The 14,897-nt window shown below is 48.7% G+C and overlaps 5 protein-coding genes across 5 annotated transcripts; 3 read left to right on the top strand and 2 right to left on the bottom strand.

Annotated features, from left to right (window-relative positions):
• Positions 1-1,127: 1,127 nt before the first annotated feature.
• On the bottom strand, positions 1,128-1,871 carry N7509_007185 (pisatin demethylase; the record flags this gene model as incomplete). The annotated part of the gene is made up of 1 exon (XM_056631822.1): positions 1,128-1,871. The coding sequence occupies one exon, from the start codon at positions 1,869-1,871 to the stop codon at positions 1,128-1,130; it is 744 nt and encodes a 247-aa protein (XP_056487373.1).
• A 2,095-nt stretch (positions 1,872-3,966) lies between these two features.
• Positions 3,967-8,148, top strand: N7509_007184 (ABC transporter ATP-binding protein; the record flags this gene model as incomplete). Its single annotated transcript, XM_056631821.1, has 4 exons — positions 3,967-4,020; positions 4,101-7,884; positions 7,922-7,981; positions 8,033-8,148. 4 exons carry the CDS (start codon positions 3,967-3,969, stop codon positions 8,146-8,148), a joined length of 4,014 nt encoding a protein of 1,337 aa, XP_056487372.1.
• A 607-nt stretch (positions 8,149-8,755) lies between these two features.
• Positions 8,756-10,889, top strand: N7509_007183 (putative flavin-binding monooxygenase; the record flags this gene model as incomplete). Its single annotated transcript, XM_056631820.1, has 5 exons — positions 8,756-9,371; positions 9,445-9,551; positions 9,626-10,161; positions 10,224-10,677; positions 10,734-10,889. The coding sequence occupies 5 exons, from the start codon at positions 8,756-8,758 to the stop codon at positions 10,887-10,889; spliced, it is 1,869 nt and encodes a 622-aa protein (XP_056487371.1).
• Positions 10,890-11,239: 350 nt separating this feature from the next.
• Positions 11,240-12,321, top strand: N7509_007182 (Aldo/keto reductase; the record flags this gene model as incomplete). Its single annotated transcript, XM_056631819.1, has 2 exons — positions 11,240-11,417; positions 11,471-12,321. The coding sequence occupies 2 exons, from the start codon at positions 11,240-11,242 to the stop codon at positions 12,319-12,321; spliced, it is 1,029 nt and encodes a 342-aa protein (XP_056487370.1).
• Positions 12,322-12,388: 67 nt separating this feature from the next.
• On the bottom strand, positions 12,389-14,443 carry N7509_007181 (fungal specific transcription factor domain-containing protein; the record flags this gene model as incomplete). The annotated part of the gene is made up of 1 exon (XM_056631818.1): positions 12,389-14,443. The coding sequence occupies one exon, from the start codon at positions 14,441-14,443 to the stop codon at positions 12,389-12,391; it is 2,055 nt and encodes a 684-aa protein (XP_056487369.1).
• Between the last annotated feature and the right edge of the window lie 454 nt (positions 14,444-14,897).

Here is a 14,897-nt window from a genome sequence, read left to right as displayed (position 1 = left end):
TGCGTAGGATTTTGATGTGCAGACTGAGGAGCTGCCTTTCACGATTGACCGAATATCACCTCTTCTGAATCATAACTTGAACACCCTTCGTATAGGTGAAAAATGCATTTTTCAGCGACCACCTCTTGTCTGGATTTTGAAGCTCAAACTATGGCCCCGGGGGTCAGGTCAGCATATTTTCAAGGTTGACCAACGAGAGAAATGGGGTTCGCTGAATAACATACTTTGAATCTGATGAGCAGTTCAGGAATGACCTTGTACATCTCTAGATACGAGATATTTTTCCCGAGGCAAACTCTAGACCCGCCTCCAAACTGGAAAAAGAAGGGAATTAATTAGTATCGATGAAAGGGCTGCAGCCAGTTGATTTACCCCAGAACTTACAGCAAACAGCGTTCGCTCCATCTCTTTTTTCTTTTCTTCATTTCCTTCTATCCATCGCCCCGGTCTCCAGATAGCGGCATCTGCACCAAAAATATTCTCACTCTTATGCATCACCCAAGCATTAACTCCAAGAACTGTCCCTGATTCGAAATGTCTTCCAGATATCTCCATACCCTGTGGTGGAGAGACCCGTTCCAGAGGAATTCCAATAGCTGGGGTCATTCTCAAGGCTTCCTTGATACACGCGTCAAGGTAGGGAAGTTTATGCGCAGTAGCCCAGGGAATCGGGGACGAAAGATTTGCGTCGTCTAGTTCTGTAAGTAAAGCTTTCATTGATTCCGGATTCTTCATGAGGTGGTAGATCACTGATGTTAGGGTGATTGCAGTGGAATCGGAACCGGCCTGGACATTCTGTTGACACCAAGATAAAACCCAACTTCCAGACATTGTATCAGTAAATTTATGACAAAGAGAGTATGTGCAGGTCCTCACAAGTCAGGAATATCCGGACAGCCATCTTGAATGTCAAGAAACCGAGATAAAAAGTCACGCCCATGACCTTTGATTTCAGGGTGATTGTGGCGCGCTATCTTGCGCTCTTCTATTCTATCAAGGGCGAATTTAAGAACCGGAGATACCTTTCGTTTTGAGAAAATACCTGAAAAATAGGCAAAAAGGGGATTCTTGTGTAACAATCTGTCAAGCCAAGGCATTTGGCCGACCTGTGCCGGTAGTAATTCTCATTAGTGAGTCCGTAATTCATCGCTTTCAGCAGAATATTGAAAATGAGGTAGTATACTCACAATAGCAACATACCGAAACCTCTTCTCTATGGTTTCCAAAATCCCATCGATATCCTCCTCTCCGTCCAAAAAACCCATTCTTCTCCCAAATGTAAGCTCCATAATAACATCAGTCGCAAACCAATGAAGCCATGTACCCAAGTCAAATACCCTTCCCTCATCCGCTAGCCTCTCCAACTTATCGAACAACACAGCCTCGGTACTTTCCACAAGCGGCTCATAAGTCTTAAGATTCGTCATGGCATATACCTGAGCAATTGGGCGCTTCATCGCCTCATGGACTGATTCATCTTGAGTAGAGAAGATTGTAGGTACGACTTTCCCATGAGCCACATTGCCCATTACGGGGTAGAAGTCGGACTTTGGGTGACGTGTCCGAGTATTATAGAGGATGGGGATGGCTGTTGGACAGCTGACAGAGACATTATTTGGTCCGAGCCGAACGAAAGGTCCGTAGTGATCGTGGAGCTGGATGTGATGTTCGTGCGCGACTCCGGTGCGGACTAGTAGGAGCCGGTAAAGATTAGTGAATTTCGCGAGAAATGGACCTGGGATTTTGCGGAGATCGTGACGGAAGAGTGGGAAGAAAATGGAATGGTAAATCATGTAAAAGACGAGAGGGATGCTGCAGGTAATCAAAAGATGAAGAGGTTTAAGGCCGGTATATTGGTAAACTTGATCCATCTTTGGATGAATACTGTCTTTGAGATAATTGCTATCTCCGATGCTTTCTTGTGAAGAATTCCTGGACCAGAGAGTATCCTAGTTGAAAATGTCCAACCCCGCTTCAGCCCATTCTTGGACCCCACTTTCTTGACAGCTGGCGGCGATGAGAATCCTATCACAAATGCGTCGGAAAAAGCCACATAATGGTGCAGTGGGGCTCTAAAGCTTAGCCAAAAGCCTCCCACCGTGAGACTCGTATATCGGAGGGATGGTTGGAAGGCCAAATCTCTGACTGTTTCGAATATTTTTCAGTTCTGATATGGATTTGGACGACATTAATTAACACGGTATGGTTGCGATGGCGCACCGTACCCTTGAAGAATAAGTAAGGGAATAAATTGAATTTGATGACCTCGATGCTATTGCCTCACAAAGCACACATCATATAGTATATCACGACGAGAATTGAAATGTTTACCGGCACCATCGTAAGTTCTAAATCAATATAGGCACTGTGATGTTTGTCCTGCCCAGGTGGCTAGCTGGAGTTTCATTTGCCAATTTAACCATTGGCATAAGATATCCCCGGAGCAAGCGAATAAAAGGAAAATTTACTTGTAGATATGATTCGACTTATAAGCCTAGAGCCCGGTGAAGTGAGATATTAGCAGAACAATTCGGTCCACCTTGTTAGTATTCACTCAAGTGACAGTTCAAAACGACCCACACTCGGTAGCCACTTTTGACACCCGCAGACTCCGATAATCGGCAGGTAAGGATAGATCAAGGGTAATTGTTTCTAGAAAAGTCCCCTGAGTCCACACGTGTACGTATCAGATTATATATTTTACAAATAATCCTTGCTGGGAGAACTTGTCGACCAGGGGTAAACGCGGTGAGGGCGGGTCATCCGCAGGGACTCCGTTGGTGGCGACTCGGTTGGGCGATCGCGCCTCGTGAAGGTGGAGAAGATGAAGGTGCCGGAAGGTGGTTGAATTTGGGACATTCCCGGCACACACATATGGCTGCGAAAATAAGACATTTCAAATTAAATTCTGCTGGGTAGCGTTGTTGGTGGTAAGGGAGGTTATCAATCGATCAGATTAGATTTATTCGATCAGATAAATCCCAAGGGACGGCACGGAGGTTAGGTTTATCCAAGGTTGAGGTGGCTTGAAAAGGATTTCAGTTTCAAAGTGCTTGGTGAGCGACATTGGCTAAACTTTGTTTTTCATTTTTTCCAAGAAACTTTGGAGGAACGGGCCAGCAAATTTGAAACTGCACTGCCATCTTTGACTTGTACATTCGACTTCCCGGAAGGAATCCTGGCACCGATCTGCCAGTAAGAGCAGATGCACATGTTCTCGGACCTCACCCCCTCCCACTAATCGCCTTCCTCAATCATTCACGAGGTTATCTGATGTGCTTGGTGGATCCCCCAAGACCCTGAACATATGCAGGGCCCACGCCATCCGCCACGATCATTGGGGTACCACACAATACCCTCGGTAAACTCGTCAAACGGTTGGCCTTGGCCAATTTTCCCTTTTCCTTTTCTTGGTCGGTGCATTATGCGGGCACAAAACGATTAAGATTGAAGAGGTGCGTGTGTCACTGAGAAAAGTAATCGATCATCGCCAGTGGAGTGCCAGTTGATTTTTCTTTTCTCCGCTTGGTCATTTCCCCTGGGATCATCCTCACAATCTCTCTTGATGGGAAACGCCGCCCCGCTGGATCTTTCTGGGTTGTATCCATCTTGCTCCACTTTACCATGTCCCCCTCCAAAGTTTGCACAGATGGCGTCAGGGTCTAAGGAGTCTGTGCCGATGCCGTTCGGTGCAGCGTTGCTGTGAATTTTTTTTCCGGGGCTTCTTGGCTTCTTGGTCTCTTTCTCGCTGTTCCTTCTTAATATCCAGACAGCCGAAATTCTTTTGCTATCCATCGCAGTTCTTGCATGAAATGAACCCTGTGAACTGTACAGCAAGGCTTTGGGTGTAACGAGCTGGTCTAGCAACCCGTTTCGGTTCTGCGCCAATATCCCCACATCCAAGTTGGAAAAGACGGGTGTTACTAGTCATTTGACACCAAGCCCAGAGGCTTCCATAACGCCATTATGGGCAGTCCAGAAGGAGAAAACCACACAAAAGAAGGCGGTGGGGACAAGTTGGTATGTTCTCCCCTATTGGCCAGAAACCAGACGTCTTTGTATGCGAGAATAGGATAGCTGATAGCTGATGAACTCGGTAGGTCAGGTATATGAAGAAATGCGTGCCAACGAAACAAGGTATTGGCAAATTCTTCGCTTACACTCGCCTTCTCTTTTCGCTGGACTACACCAAGACCGATGTCCTCCTTATTCTCGCCGGCTTCTTCTTTTCCATTGCTGCCGGAATTCCCTTTCCACTCTTGGGAATTGTCTTCGGCGAATTGATCAATGATCTCAACACGGCTACTTGCTCGCCATACGATAACGTTGATGCCAATGTAGCAGATGGTGTTCAGAAGAAAGTGTTATACGTGATTTACATCACAATTGCCAACTTCTGCTTCATTTATATCCATTGCAGTTGCTGGAGCTACATAAGCGAGCGTATCGCAAGGAGATTTCGTCGACGCTATTTCGAAAGCATCATCAGACAAGAAACGGGCTATATCGAGGGGCTTCCGGCAGGGGACGTCATATCCCGACTGGTCAGCGATATCGAGGTGGTACAGTCAGGAACTTCGGAGAAGGTGGGACTTGTTGTTTCCACAATCTCGTACTTCGTCACATCGTACATAGTGGCCTTCATCAAAGTACCCCAGATTGCTGGAATGTTGGTCTCCGTTGTGCCGTGCTATTTCCTCATGACATATGTCGGTGGATACTACATCAAAAAGTATGCGGGTCGCATCACAGAGCACGTCAATATTGCCACGTCCATTGCTTCATCCAGCCTGTCACATTTGACCCTTGTGCATGCTTTCAACTCCCACGAGCGACTGGAGAGGCTGTATTCCGATCATCTCGCCGGATCAAGAATGGACGCGCTTAAAAAAGCAGGAACTCATGCGGCTCAGCTCGGTGTGCTCTATTTCATTGCATACAGCTCCAATGCCTTAGCCTTCTGGGAAGGCTCCCGCTTGATCGCAGACTCCGTCGAAGCGGGTGGCTCTGGAACATCCGTCGGTGCAGTTTATACAGTCATATTTGTTCTCATTGATGCGTCTTTCATTCTCAGTCAAGTCGCCCCATTTGTTCATGTCTTTGCGGCTGCCGCCGGAGCATCTGATAGGCTTCTGACCGTCATCAATCGCGAGTCACTGATTGACGGAACATCCGATTCTGGGGATAAAAAAGCACCGTTTGATTCAGAGGATATTACTTTCCAAAACGTCAATTTTACTTATCCATCTCGTCCGGAGGTTCCTGTTTTACAGGGTGTCAATTTCGTCATTCCTCCTCGGAAGCATACCGCAATAGTTGGCCCTTCTGGTGGAGGGAAATCAACCATCGTTGCCCTGCTCGAACGTTTCTACGACCCCGCATCTGGAGAAATTTGCATCGGAACGCAGAACTTTCGTGACCTGAATGTGCGTTATCTGAGAGGAAACATTGGCTTCGTGCAACAAGAGCCTTGTTTACTTGACCGGTCAATCCTGGAAAATATCGCATATGGCCTGGTCACCTCTGCCTCGGAACCCCATGCCGCTCTTGCTCCATTTATCATGAATTCCAGCCTAGCGGAACTGGCGGAAATGATGCGTACTGGCGTATCCGAGAAAAAGGCACTCGAGAACTACGGCCCTGAAGTTACTGAGATTGTGAGACTGGTCCGAGAAGCTGCATCTAGCTCAAATGCGCTCACCTTTATCGATGCTCTTCCGCATGGTTTTGCGACCAGCGTGGGATCTTCCGGTAGTCAAATGAGTGGTGGTCAGAAGCAGCGTATTGCGCTCGCCCGGGCCCTTGTTCGAGATCCAGCGCTCCTGATTCTTGATGAAGCGACGGCGGCCCTGGATTCGACCAGCGAACGCTTGATCCAGGATGCTTTAGCGAAAGTGGCAGAACGTGTGACTATGGTTTCAATTGCCCATCGTCTATCCACCGCAAAGGACGCACATAAAATTGTGGTCATACAGAAGGGGGTGGTTGTTGAGGAGGGATCTCATGCTGACCTAGTTTCCCATGGTGGCTCCTATGCCGAGATGGTTCGTCTCCAGAATCTTGGAAAGCTAAGCCCTAAAGTGTCAGTCAAGTCGGACTTGATCCGTGAAGCGAGAGAAGCAGAAAATCGCGAAAACCACACTGTTGATGCGAAAGAAGCTCTTCTTGAAGCCCGTGGAATCGACATCGCGGATGAAACGATATTTACTGCTGCAGACGAGAAGGGGACTGATAAAAAGAGAAAACCGCGAGAGAAAAAGGAGAAAAAGAAGCGAAAACGCTCAGGCTGGTTTACAACAAAATTTACGTTTACCCTGCTTCGCCCCAATTTGCAGTTTGTGCTGCTTGGCCTGGGCATGTCCATTGTCATTGGAGCGAGCTATACGGCAGAAGCTGTTATTTTCGGCCATACAGTCGGTAGCCTAAGCCCCTGCATTGGAGCAGATGGAATTCGACACGGTGGACACCTCTTCGGACTTCTGTTTTTCATCGTGGCACTTGTCGAGCTCTCAGCGAACGTGATAGGAGGTTGTGCCTTTGGCTGGGCGGCTGATAAAGTCCTATATCGTATTCGCGTCTTGTCTCTGCGATCTCTGCTGAGCCAGACCATTCCATGGCATGGAATGGAAGATCGCACCCCAGGAACTCTCATGACCTTTATTACAGGGGATGCAACTTCGCTGGGAAATATCACGGGAACGACTATCGGCTTGCTGCTAGCCACAGCCGTCAACCTGGTGGCTGGCCTTGTTGTTTCGTTTATCTTCGCGTGGAAAATTGCCATTGTTCTTGTCCCAACTATTCCAGTTCTGCTGCTTGCTGGTATGATGAAGCTCCGAACACAGGCCAACTTTTCCGAGCGGCACCAGAAGGCGTTTGCACGGGCGACTGCAGTTACAGTGGAGGCCGTCGACAACATTCGAGCCGTATCGGCGTTCTCGCTAGAGAAGCAGTCCTATGCTGCGTATGAGCGGGCTATGGAGGCTCCCTACCGGGAGACTCTCCGTTCTATCGCCTTTGGAAACATTTTTCTGGCCCTAGCCTTCAGCATTAGCAATCTTGTTTATGCGTTGGCATATTGGTGGGGTACGAAACAGATCACGGCTGGTGCCTACACCCAGGTGCAATTTTTCATCGTGCTACCTGCCCTCCTATTCAGTACTCAGTCTTGTGGACAAATGTTTGCCCTCGCTCCAGATATCTCAAAGGCGGGGTTAGCTGCCTCAAACATCGCCGAGTTGCTCACCACTCGGTCAGCTGACGAAGAATTAATGTCCGAAGTGTCGGCAAAGTCCATGGCTAACGATGTCTATCTTTTGGATGAAAAGATTCCAGACCCGGAAGCAGCACACCACGAAGAGCGAGCCCCAGGCACACCAGGTGCTCCTCCCGCAATGACTGGCATTGGTGCCGAACTACAAAACGTGCACTTTGAGTACCCATCACGACCAGGACAGCCAGTACTTCAGGGCTTGAGTCTCAGGATAAAAGCTGGCCAATTCTGTGCGTTGGTTGGTCCGAGTGGCTCAGGCAAGTCCACAACATTTGCAATGCTAGAGCGGTTCTACCGACCGGAATCGGGCGCTGTGGTCATTGATGGCGTGGATGTCACGCGGCAGCTTGGCACAAGATTTCGCGATGATATCGCTCTAGTTCCACAAGAAAATGTGCTGTTTGAAGGCACCGTCGCCTTTAACATTGGTCTCGGCGCTCGGCCTGGCCACGAGCCCACCCAAGATGAAATTGAAGAGGCATGCCGCATGGCCAACATCCACGAAGTTATCGAGGCCCTACCGAAGGGCTATCAAACACAATGCAGTCACGACGGGAAACAATTTTCTGGTGGACAGCGGCAACGACTTTCGATTGCTCGCGCTCTGGTCCGTAAGCCACGCATGCTGCTGCTTGATGAGTCTACCAGCGCTTTGGATGTGGAGTCCGAAAAAAGAAATCCAAGACGCGCTGGCTACACTCGCCGGGCGTACGACAATAATTGCGATTGCCCACAGACTGAACACTATTCATCGAGCAGATTGTATCTATCTTATTGAAGAAGGTCGCTGTGTTGAGCAGGGCACTCATGATGAACTTGTCCAGTGCAGTGAGACATACAGGACGAGCGTTATACACCAATCTCTGGAAACCTGATGTCGGTAACCTATATAATGAAGATAGAAGATCTATTTCTAATTTAGAGAATGCATATCATTTTTTGCAATATGCCCAAATGCCCAAATGCCTATGATAGGCGAGCCTTTGCTGAGGGCGAGGCCGCGCGCTTCCCAATAGCACGCAGACAAGCGCTAACTTATCATATTAGCCTCTTACGTTCTCGTAGAAGACCTAATCTAGTATTTTCAGCGGCCGGGTTTCCTGAAGAGGTAGAATTGGCGAACCCGGCGCTTGAATATCCCTCTTCGGGACCTCGGCAAAGTTACCCCCGCAATTCGGTCGGTTTTACTCCGAGGGTACCCGCAACTTCACGCGGAGAACTGCGCGACTGGCCAATTTGACGAGCGTGTTGTGACGTTTGTTTCTCCACGCTACCCCTCTGTGCTCCAGAATCGGTTATTTTACCCCAAGCAAGAGGATAATGGTCGTCGGTGCAATGGGAAAATGTCTATTAATGCGGATCCGCCCTGAGGACTGCTGACCATGTGCACATCGCCAAGAGCCAACCTATAAAGATGGAAGGTGCACTCTGGATTGGGATCAATCTGAGGCCCAAAAGTTGATCCTGGAGATATACACCACAATGGCGACAACTCTGACGGGTGGAAACCCGCACATCATTCAGCTTCCCGCGACGCCGTCGAATTCGCCCTCGGAGCCCCAGGCCATCGCCCAGCAATGGCTCACAGACCTGCAAGTTCAACTTGCTCACCCCGAGAGCATCAATCTGGCACCTCTCTTCCATGAAGAGTCCTGGTGGCGTGATATGCTCGCCCTGGATTGGGACATGCGGACCGTCCACACGGCTACCGAGATCGAAGCCTTCCTTCGCAAACGCCAAGGTCCCTCCGTGCTGTCCAATTTCCGACTTCAGAATAAAGGTCAATTCAAGCCGTCCTGGAATAAAGTTGTTGATAGTTTGAGTTGGGTGTCAAGCATGTTCTTCTTCGAGACAGCAGTTGGCTCTGGCTCGGGAATGCTTCGTCTGACGCAATCGACCGAGGGGCGTTGGAAGGCGTATGCCATTTATACTTCGCTGCAGGAATTGAAGGGGGCTGAAGAGCCTCTAGGCAAACGTCGACCGGAAGGAACTACAGAGTCTATGCCTGGGGGCTTGGGGGGTGGAACTTGGATTGAGAGAAGGCAGAGACAACAGGAGTTTCTGGATGAGGATCCCACTGTTCTAGTGATCGGAGCTGGTAAGTTTTGTTCAGATCACGTTCCGAGTTTGAGTGAATGGTTCGAGAAGTCGCTAATACAACATATCCATAGGCCAAGCTGGTCTGAACATGGGAGCACGTTTGCAAAACCTCGGTCTTTCCTGTCTACTCGTCGATAAACATGAGCGTATTGGCGATAATTGGCGCAAGCGCTATCGTGTGAGTTTCCCTATACGTGTCCTTCTTCGTGGCATGATATAAAGATGGACAGAGGCTGAATTACCTTTCACTAGACTTTGGTCACACACGACCCTGCAGAATTCACCCACATGGCCTACCTTCCCTTCCCTCAAAATTGGCCCCAGTTCACCCCGAAAGATAAGTTGGGCGATTGGTTCGAAGCCTACGCGAAAATCATGGAATTGAACGTTTGGACGCAAACCTCCGTCGCCTCTGCTGAGTACAACGACTCGAAAGGCGATTGGAACGTCACCGTGACTCGCGGCGATGGATCTCAGCGAGTCTTACACCCTCGTCATGTTGTCTGGTGTACTGGGCATTCAGGAGAACCCCGGGTCCCCAAATTTCCTGGTCAGGACAGCTTTCAGGGTACCGTTTATCATGGCAGCCAACATCGCGACGCGGCTGAGTTGAATGTCCGCGGGAAGAAGGTGGTGGTCGTGGGAACTGGTAATAGCGGCCATGACATCGCCCAGAACTACTACGAAAATGGTGCAGATGTGACCATGTTGCAGCGCAGTGGTACATATGTCATTACCGCCGAGAAGGGTGTTTTTATGATGCATGAGGGATTGCATGAAGATGGCGGGTAAGTTCCCAAAGAGTTCAATTTGCAGGATAACCCCTTTTTCTGATCGTTGACCCTTCTAGCCCCCCAACTGAGCAATGTGACATTGTCTCTGAGAGTCTTCCATTCCCAGTTCAGTTTGCTTTGAGCGTTCATGGGACAAAGCGCTTTGCAGAGGCCGAGAAGGATACTCTAGACGGACTACGCCGTGCGGGCTTCCAACTGGACTTCGGCCCCGATGGAGCTGGTATTGCGCGTGCTTACTATACCGCTGGTGGTGGCTACTATATTGATGTGGGATGCAGCCAGCTGATCAGCGACGGCAAGATCAAGGTGAAGCATAGCCCGAGTGGTATCGATGGATTCGGCACTCATGAGCTGAAACTCGCTGATGGGAGTGCACTCCCCACCGATGTTGTTGTATTGGCCACCGGCTACGATAATATGAGAACCACTGTGCGGAAGGTCCTAGGCGACAAGATTGCAGATCGTTGCTCTGACGTGTGGGACTTGGACGGGGAAGGAGAACTTCGTGCGGTAAGATACTCTAGCAGCAACCTATTCTTTCTGTAAATATACTAACTTCTTCCAAGATGTGGCGCCCAAGTGGCCATCCTGGCTTCTGGTATTTTGGAGGAAATCTTGCTCTTTGCCGGATCTATTCCAAATTCTTGGCCCTTCAGATTAAGGCCGTTGAGACTGGCCTCTCAAATGGCACTCGACACGAGGAGAGAGCGAGCAAGATCTAAAATGATGAAGAATAGAAGAAGTCAATAACATGCATAAATTAAGAGATTTTCTAATTACTGGTTATTGAAATATTTGCCGTATTTTTGTCAACCTGGACAGTTCTTGTGGTTGTAGAATATTTCCCCATAGTTAAGGTACCGGAGGCGTCCTGTCGGGGATAAGCGGAGATTGCGGCGGAACACCCTGATTGGTCGGAGATGGGGTGCATCAGAATGTACTCGTCCGCCGCAAAGACCGAGTTTCGTTAGACATAAATATACGCCATAGATCCTTGATAATAATCATTTTCAGTCAGATCGATTCCGCTCAAGTATTTATATTGTCAATTATTCATGCCTATCGAATCATCATGAGCGCACTTAAAACTTTGCCTGCACGACCCCTCGGCCGAAATGGACCATTGGTTCCACGCTTGGGACTGGGCCTGATGGGTTTGAGTGGCCAATATGGATACTCCGCGCCAGAAGCAGAACGACTACACTTCTTGGATGAGGCTTATAAAAGAGGACAGTGGTTTTGGGACACCGGTTAGTATTTCGCCCAATTTCGTGAATCCAATTCAGACCCTGATATCCAAAAGCCGACAAGTACGGCGATTCCGAGGACATCATAGGGAAATGGTTCGCAGAGAACCCTGAAAAGCGCAAAGATATTTTTCTTGCTACCAAGTTCGGTATCAAGTATACAGACACAGCGCCGGGCTTCACTATCGACTCGAGTCCCGCATATTGCCGCACTTCCATCGAATCCTCTCTCAACCGACTTGGTCTACCATTCGTGGATCTATACTATGTCCACCGCCTCGACAAAGTCACCCCCATCGAGAAGACAATGGAGGTGATGCTGGACCTCAAGACCGCGGGTAAGATCAAGAACATCGGATTGAGCGAGTGCAGTGCTGAGTCTCTTCGCCGCGCACACGCAATCCATCCGATTACCTGCGTGCAGATCGAGTATAGCCTATTCTGTACGGAGATTGAATCACCGCATCGGAAGCTGCTTGAGACAGCTCGAGAGCTAGGGGTCGCGATTGTTGCCTACAGCCCTCTTGCGAATGGCATACTCGCGGGAAACATTCACAAAGTTGCGGAAAGCCCCGAAGATAAGCGAAGAGTTTTGCCATGGCTGCAAGAAGGGAACATTGAGAAAAATGTGGCAATAGTGGACCAGATTTCTGAGGTTGCGAACGCAAAGAATGCAACTTTGCCTCAACTAGCGCTTGCCTGGTTGCTTGCGCAAGGTGATGATATTTTCCCTATCCCCGGGTCGTCGAAGATCGATCGACTGGAATCCAATTTGGAAAGTCTCTCTATTTCCTTGTCAAAAGAGGAGGAAGCTCACCTACGGCAATTAACGCAAGGTGTTGCCGGAGGCCGCTTTCAGAATCTGACTAGATATGCATTTGGAGACACACCGGCCCTTGAAGAATAGACATTAATAGAGATCGTTTAGGGGTTCTCATTAATGCATCCAATAGAATCAATTTATTTGTCTGTTTTCATTCCTCTTCCGTGTCTGGGGTTGCTTGGATCCACGTTTCAAACCATGAACGTGCTTCTTCATCTTCCGTTGTTGGATCTCGTGTGGATGGTTGAGTTGCGTTCTTCGCGTGGCCAAGGCCTGAGTGAGACCTGTGCATCGTGGCTCCTAAGCCCACACTATGAATGTCCAGCTCCTGAGATAGGGATGGCCTTCGGCATGAGATATGGATCTTCCCAAAGTATGGTATCGATAGTGATATGCTGTCTTCTGTGAGACTCTCCTGGCTATCGTCACTGGCCTGGATGCTTTCATCACACCATGTATGGTATGTGGAACCTTCCGCGGCAGCATCTTCAAGAGCCATAAAATTTCTCAGGATCCGAATAAGAACCAAGCCTCTTGGATCATTATTTGCTGTTGAAACTTTCTCCATCATGTTGATAGATTCGCTAATGAGCCCAAGATCACGATTTCGCTGGTGATCAAGAACATTGGCGCTCCCTTGTGTATGACCATCCAAATGCGCGAATAGAAGAGCTATGGCACATGTATACATCTTATCGTCTGTTGGACGATATGTCGGCGACTGATGTAGTTCTCGAATGGCAAGGTACCGCAAGAGCCCCTCGTGGCTAGCAGATGCGGTAGCGAGTTTACTGTAGGTCGAGTCCGTTGTATTCTGTTCAACGGAATCCGAATCGTGCGTGCATGTGAGTAGCCGGATGAGATATGGTTGGTGTAGAAGTATAATCAGATAATACTGGTGCAATTGTACCAGAAGCTTTGCCGTCTTTTCAACCGAATCATTTTCCGAATTTGTGTTTGTTCGGGATGATGTTAGCCACCAGGTGGGTGGGAGGAGCTTAGCAGATTTCTTCAAAAGCTCGTCAATGTCCTTAGTTTCGTTATCATCATGATAGCGTATATTGCAATCATTGGACGCCTCTTGAGGACTTCCATATTGTTGTATTTGAACATTCCGAGTAACGATGCGCCCAGCAATGGCCACATGGAGACACTCCAGTCTTTGCGACAATGTGCTATTCTGGCGCTGGGTTTCCCAAAATGAGCTTTCCTCTGTTATTGTGAATGGAATTCCTAGCATCAATGCCATAAATCGGTCGCTATAAACCAATCGAAACCATATATGTTCTGCACGCTCATCCCCCATTTCCGCGAGATTTTGGATACCTATTGTGCAAGCAATATTTATGGCACGGCACTGAACCGTCCAGGCCATGCGGGTGTCGCCAAGTGTGATATGGTAACACGATTGTAGAATTAGAGTTTCTACCCCGTCGAGAGAATTGACCAGAAAGTCCTGGGACAAAACGAAGCGAGTGGCAATTTCCTGGTATTTGAAAGAAGCTTCGCTTATCGATTTATTTAGATGACATTCCAGCTGCTTCGAAGATGAGGCATCAAATTGTTTGAGGCAAAGAGCAAGCTGGATGAGTCTTCGGGCGAGCACCAAGGGGTGAGCTGTGAACTGCAAACTGACACGTGGTTCGCCATGCACAATGGTGGAATTTGTACTTTCTTGTGCTTGGGATTTTTGTAGAGGTGAAGAAAATAAAGTACTGCTGCTCAGAATCACAATAGAAGTGGCTGGGTGGGGTAGGATGGAGAAAAGATAGCCACTGAGAGAGCGACCGCGCGACAATCTTTCATGGCAAATCGATCGTAAAGTTGGAGGAGCCATGAAGCTTGTTGTATCATCAGCCACCGTTTGACCTGACGAAACATTGGATTGCTGTCTCCGACCAGGCCTCGCTTCTCGTTGCCGGACGAGCTTGTTGACCAATGCTTCAACATGATCAACGCGTTGTCCAATTTCTCGGCAATCATTCAGAGGAGCTTTTGTGAACTCTTGACTGATACAGGAAACACCATGTCGCTGACAGGAGAGACAAATTGTGGCGTTCAAATCGCGTTCGCAACGTCGCTTGCGACGCTTGCATTCCCAGCAACTGAACGTGCCTTTGCGGACTTTTCGCCGTTTTGTCGAGTTTGTGTCGGGGTTTGAGCGTAATTCGACTGGCCCCTCAGCTCGAGAGGATCTATATTCCATTGTGCCATACCATCATTTTCTCTCAGAATTGATGATAAGAGAGTGATGAGAGAAGAGAGAGAAGGGAGAGAGACGAGAAAGGCCGGCAAGAGCAAGACGAAACCACGTGACCGGGGAGTTACAGTTGATCATGGGAAATGTTTGCGGTTCCTTTCAATTTCCTGTCGCTCAAAACATCAATATGGCAGACAGCATCATGGGGCTGATATGCGTTTAATTAGACCTTTTTTGGAGCCTGTGGGTGTGGGTGGCGCGTTATCAATCCCAATTGGATATGCCGACCAAGGGGCTAAGCCAAGGAAGCCTAAAGATGCGAGCCAGTGATGAAGATGCCAGTGGGGTATTTTTGGCCCCCGACTTGATCTCACCTCATCAATGGTATTATTAATAGGCGTTCTCTGCACCTTTTGGCTGCCGACCGCTTCATCTCGCAAAGCCCACGTAAATGCAGCCA

Source organism: Penicillium cosmopolitanum, assembly GCF_028827165.1.
Source record: "Penicillium cosmopolitanum strain IBT 29677 chromosome Unknown utg000008l:1.0-4398992.0:1.0-4402845.0, whole genome shotgun sequence".
NCBI lineage: Eukaryota > Fungi > Ascomycota > Eurotiomycetes > Eurotiales > Aspergillaceae > Penicillium > Penicillium cosmopolitanum.
The sequence above is the reverse complement of the archived record's forward strand: the minus strand, read 5'-3'. Positions and strand labels throughout refer to the sequence as shown.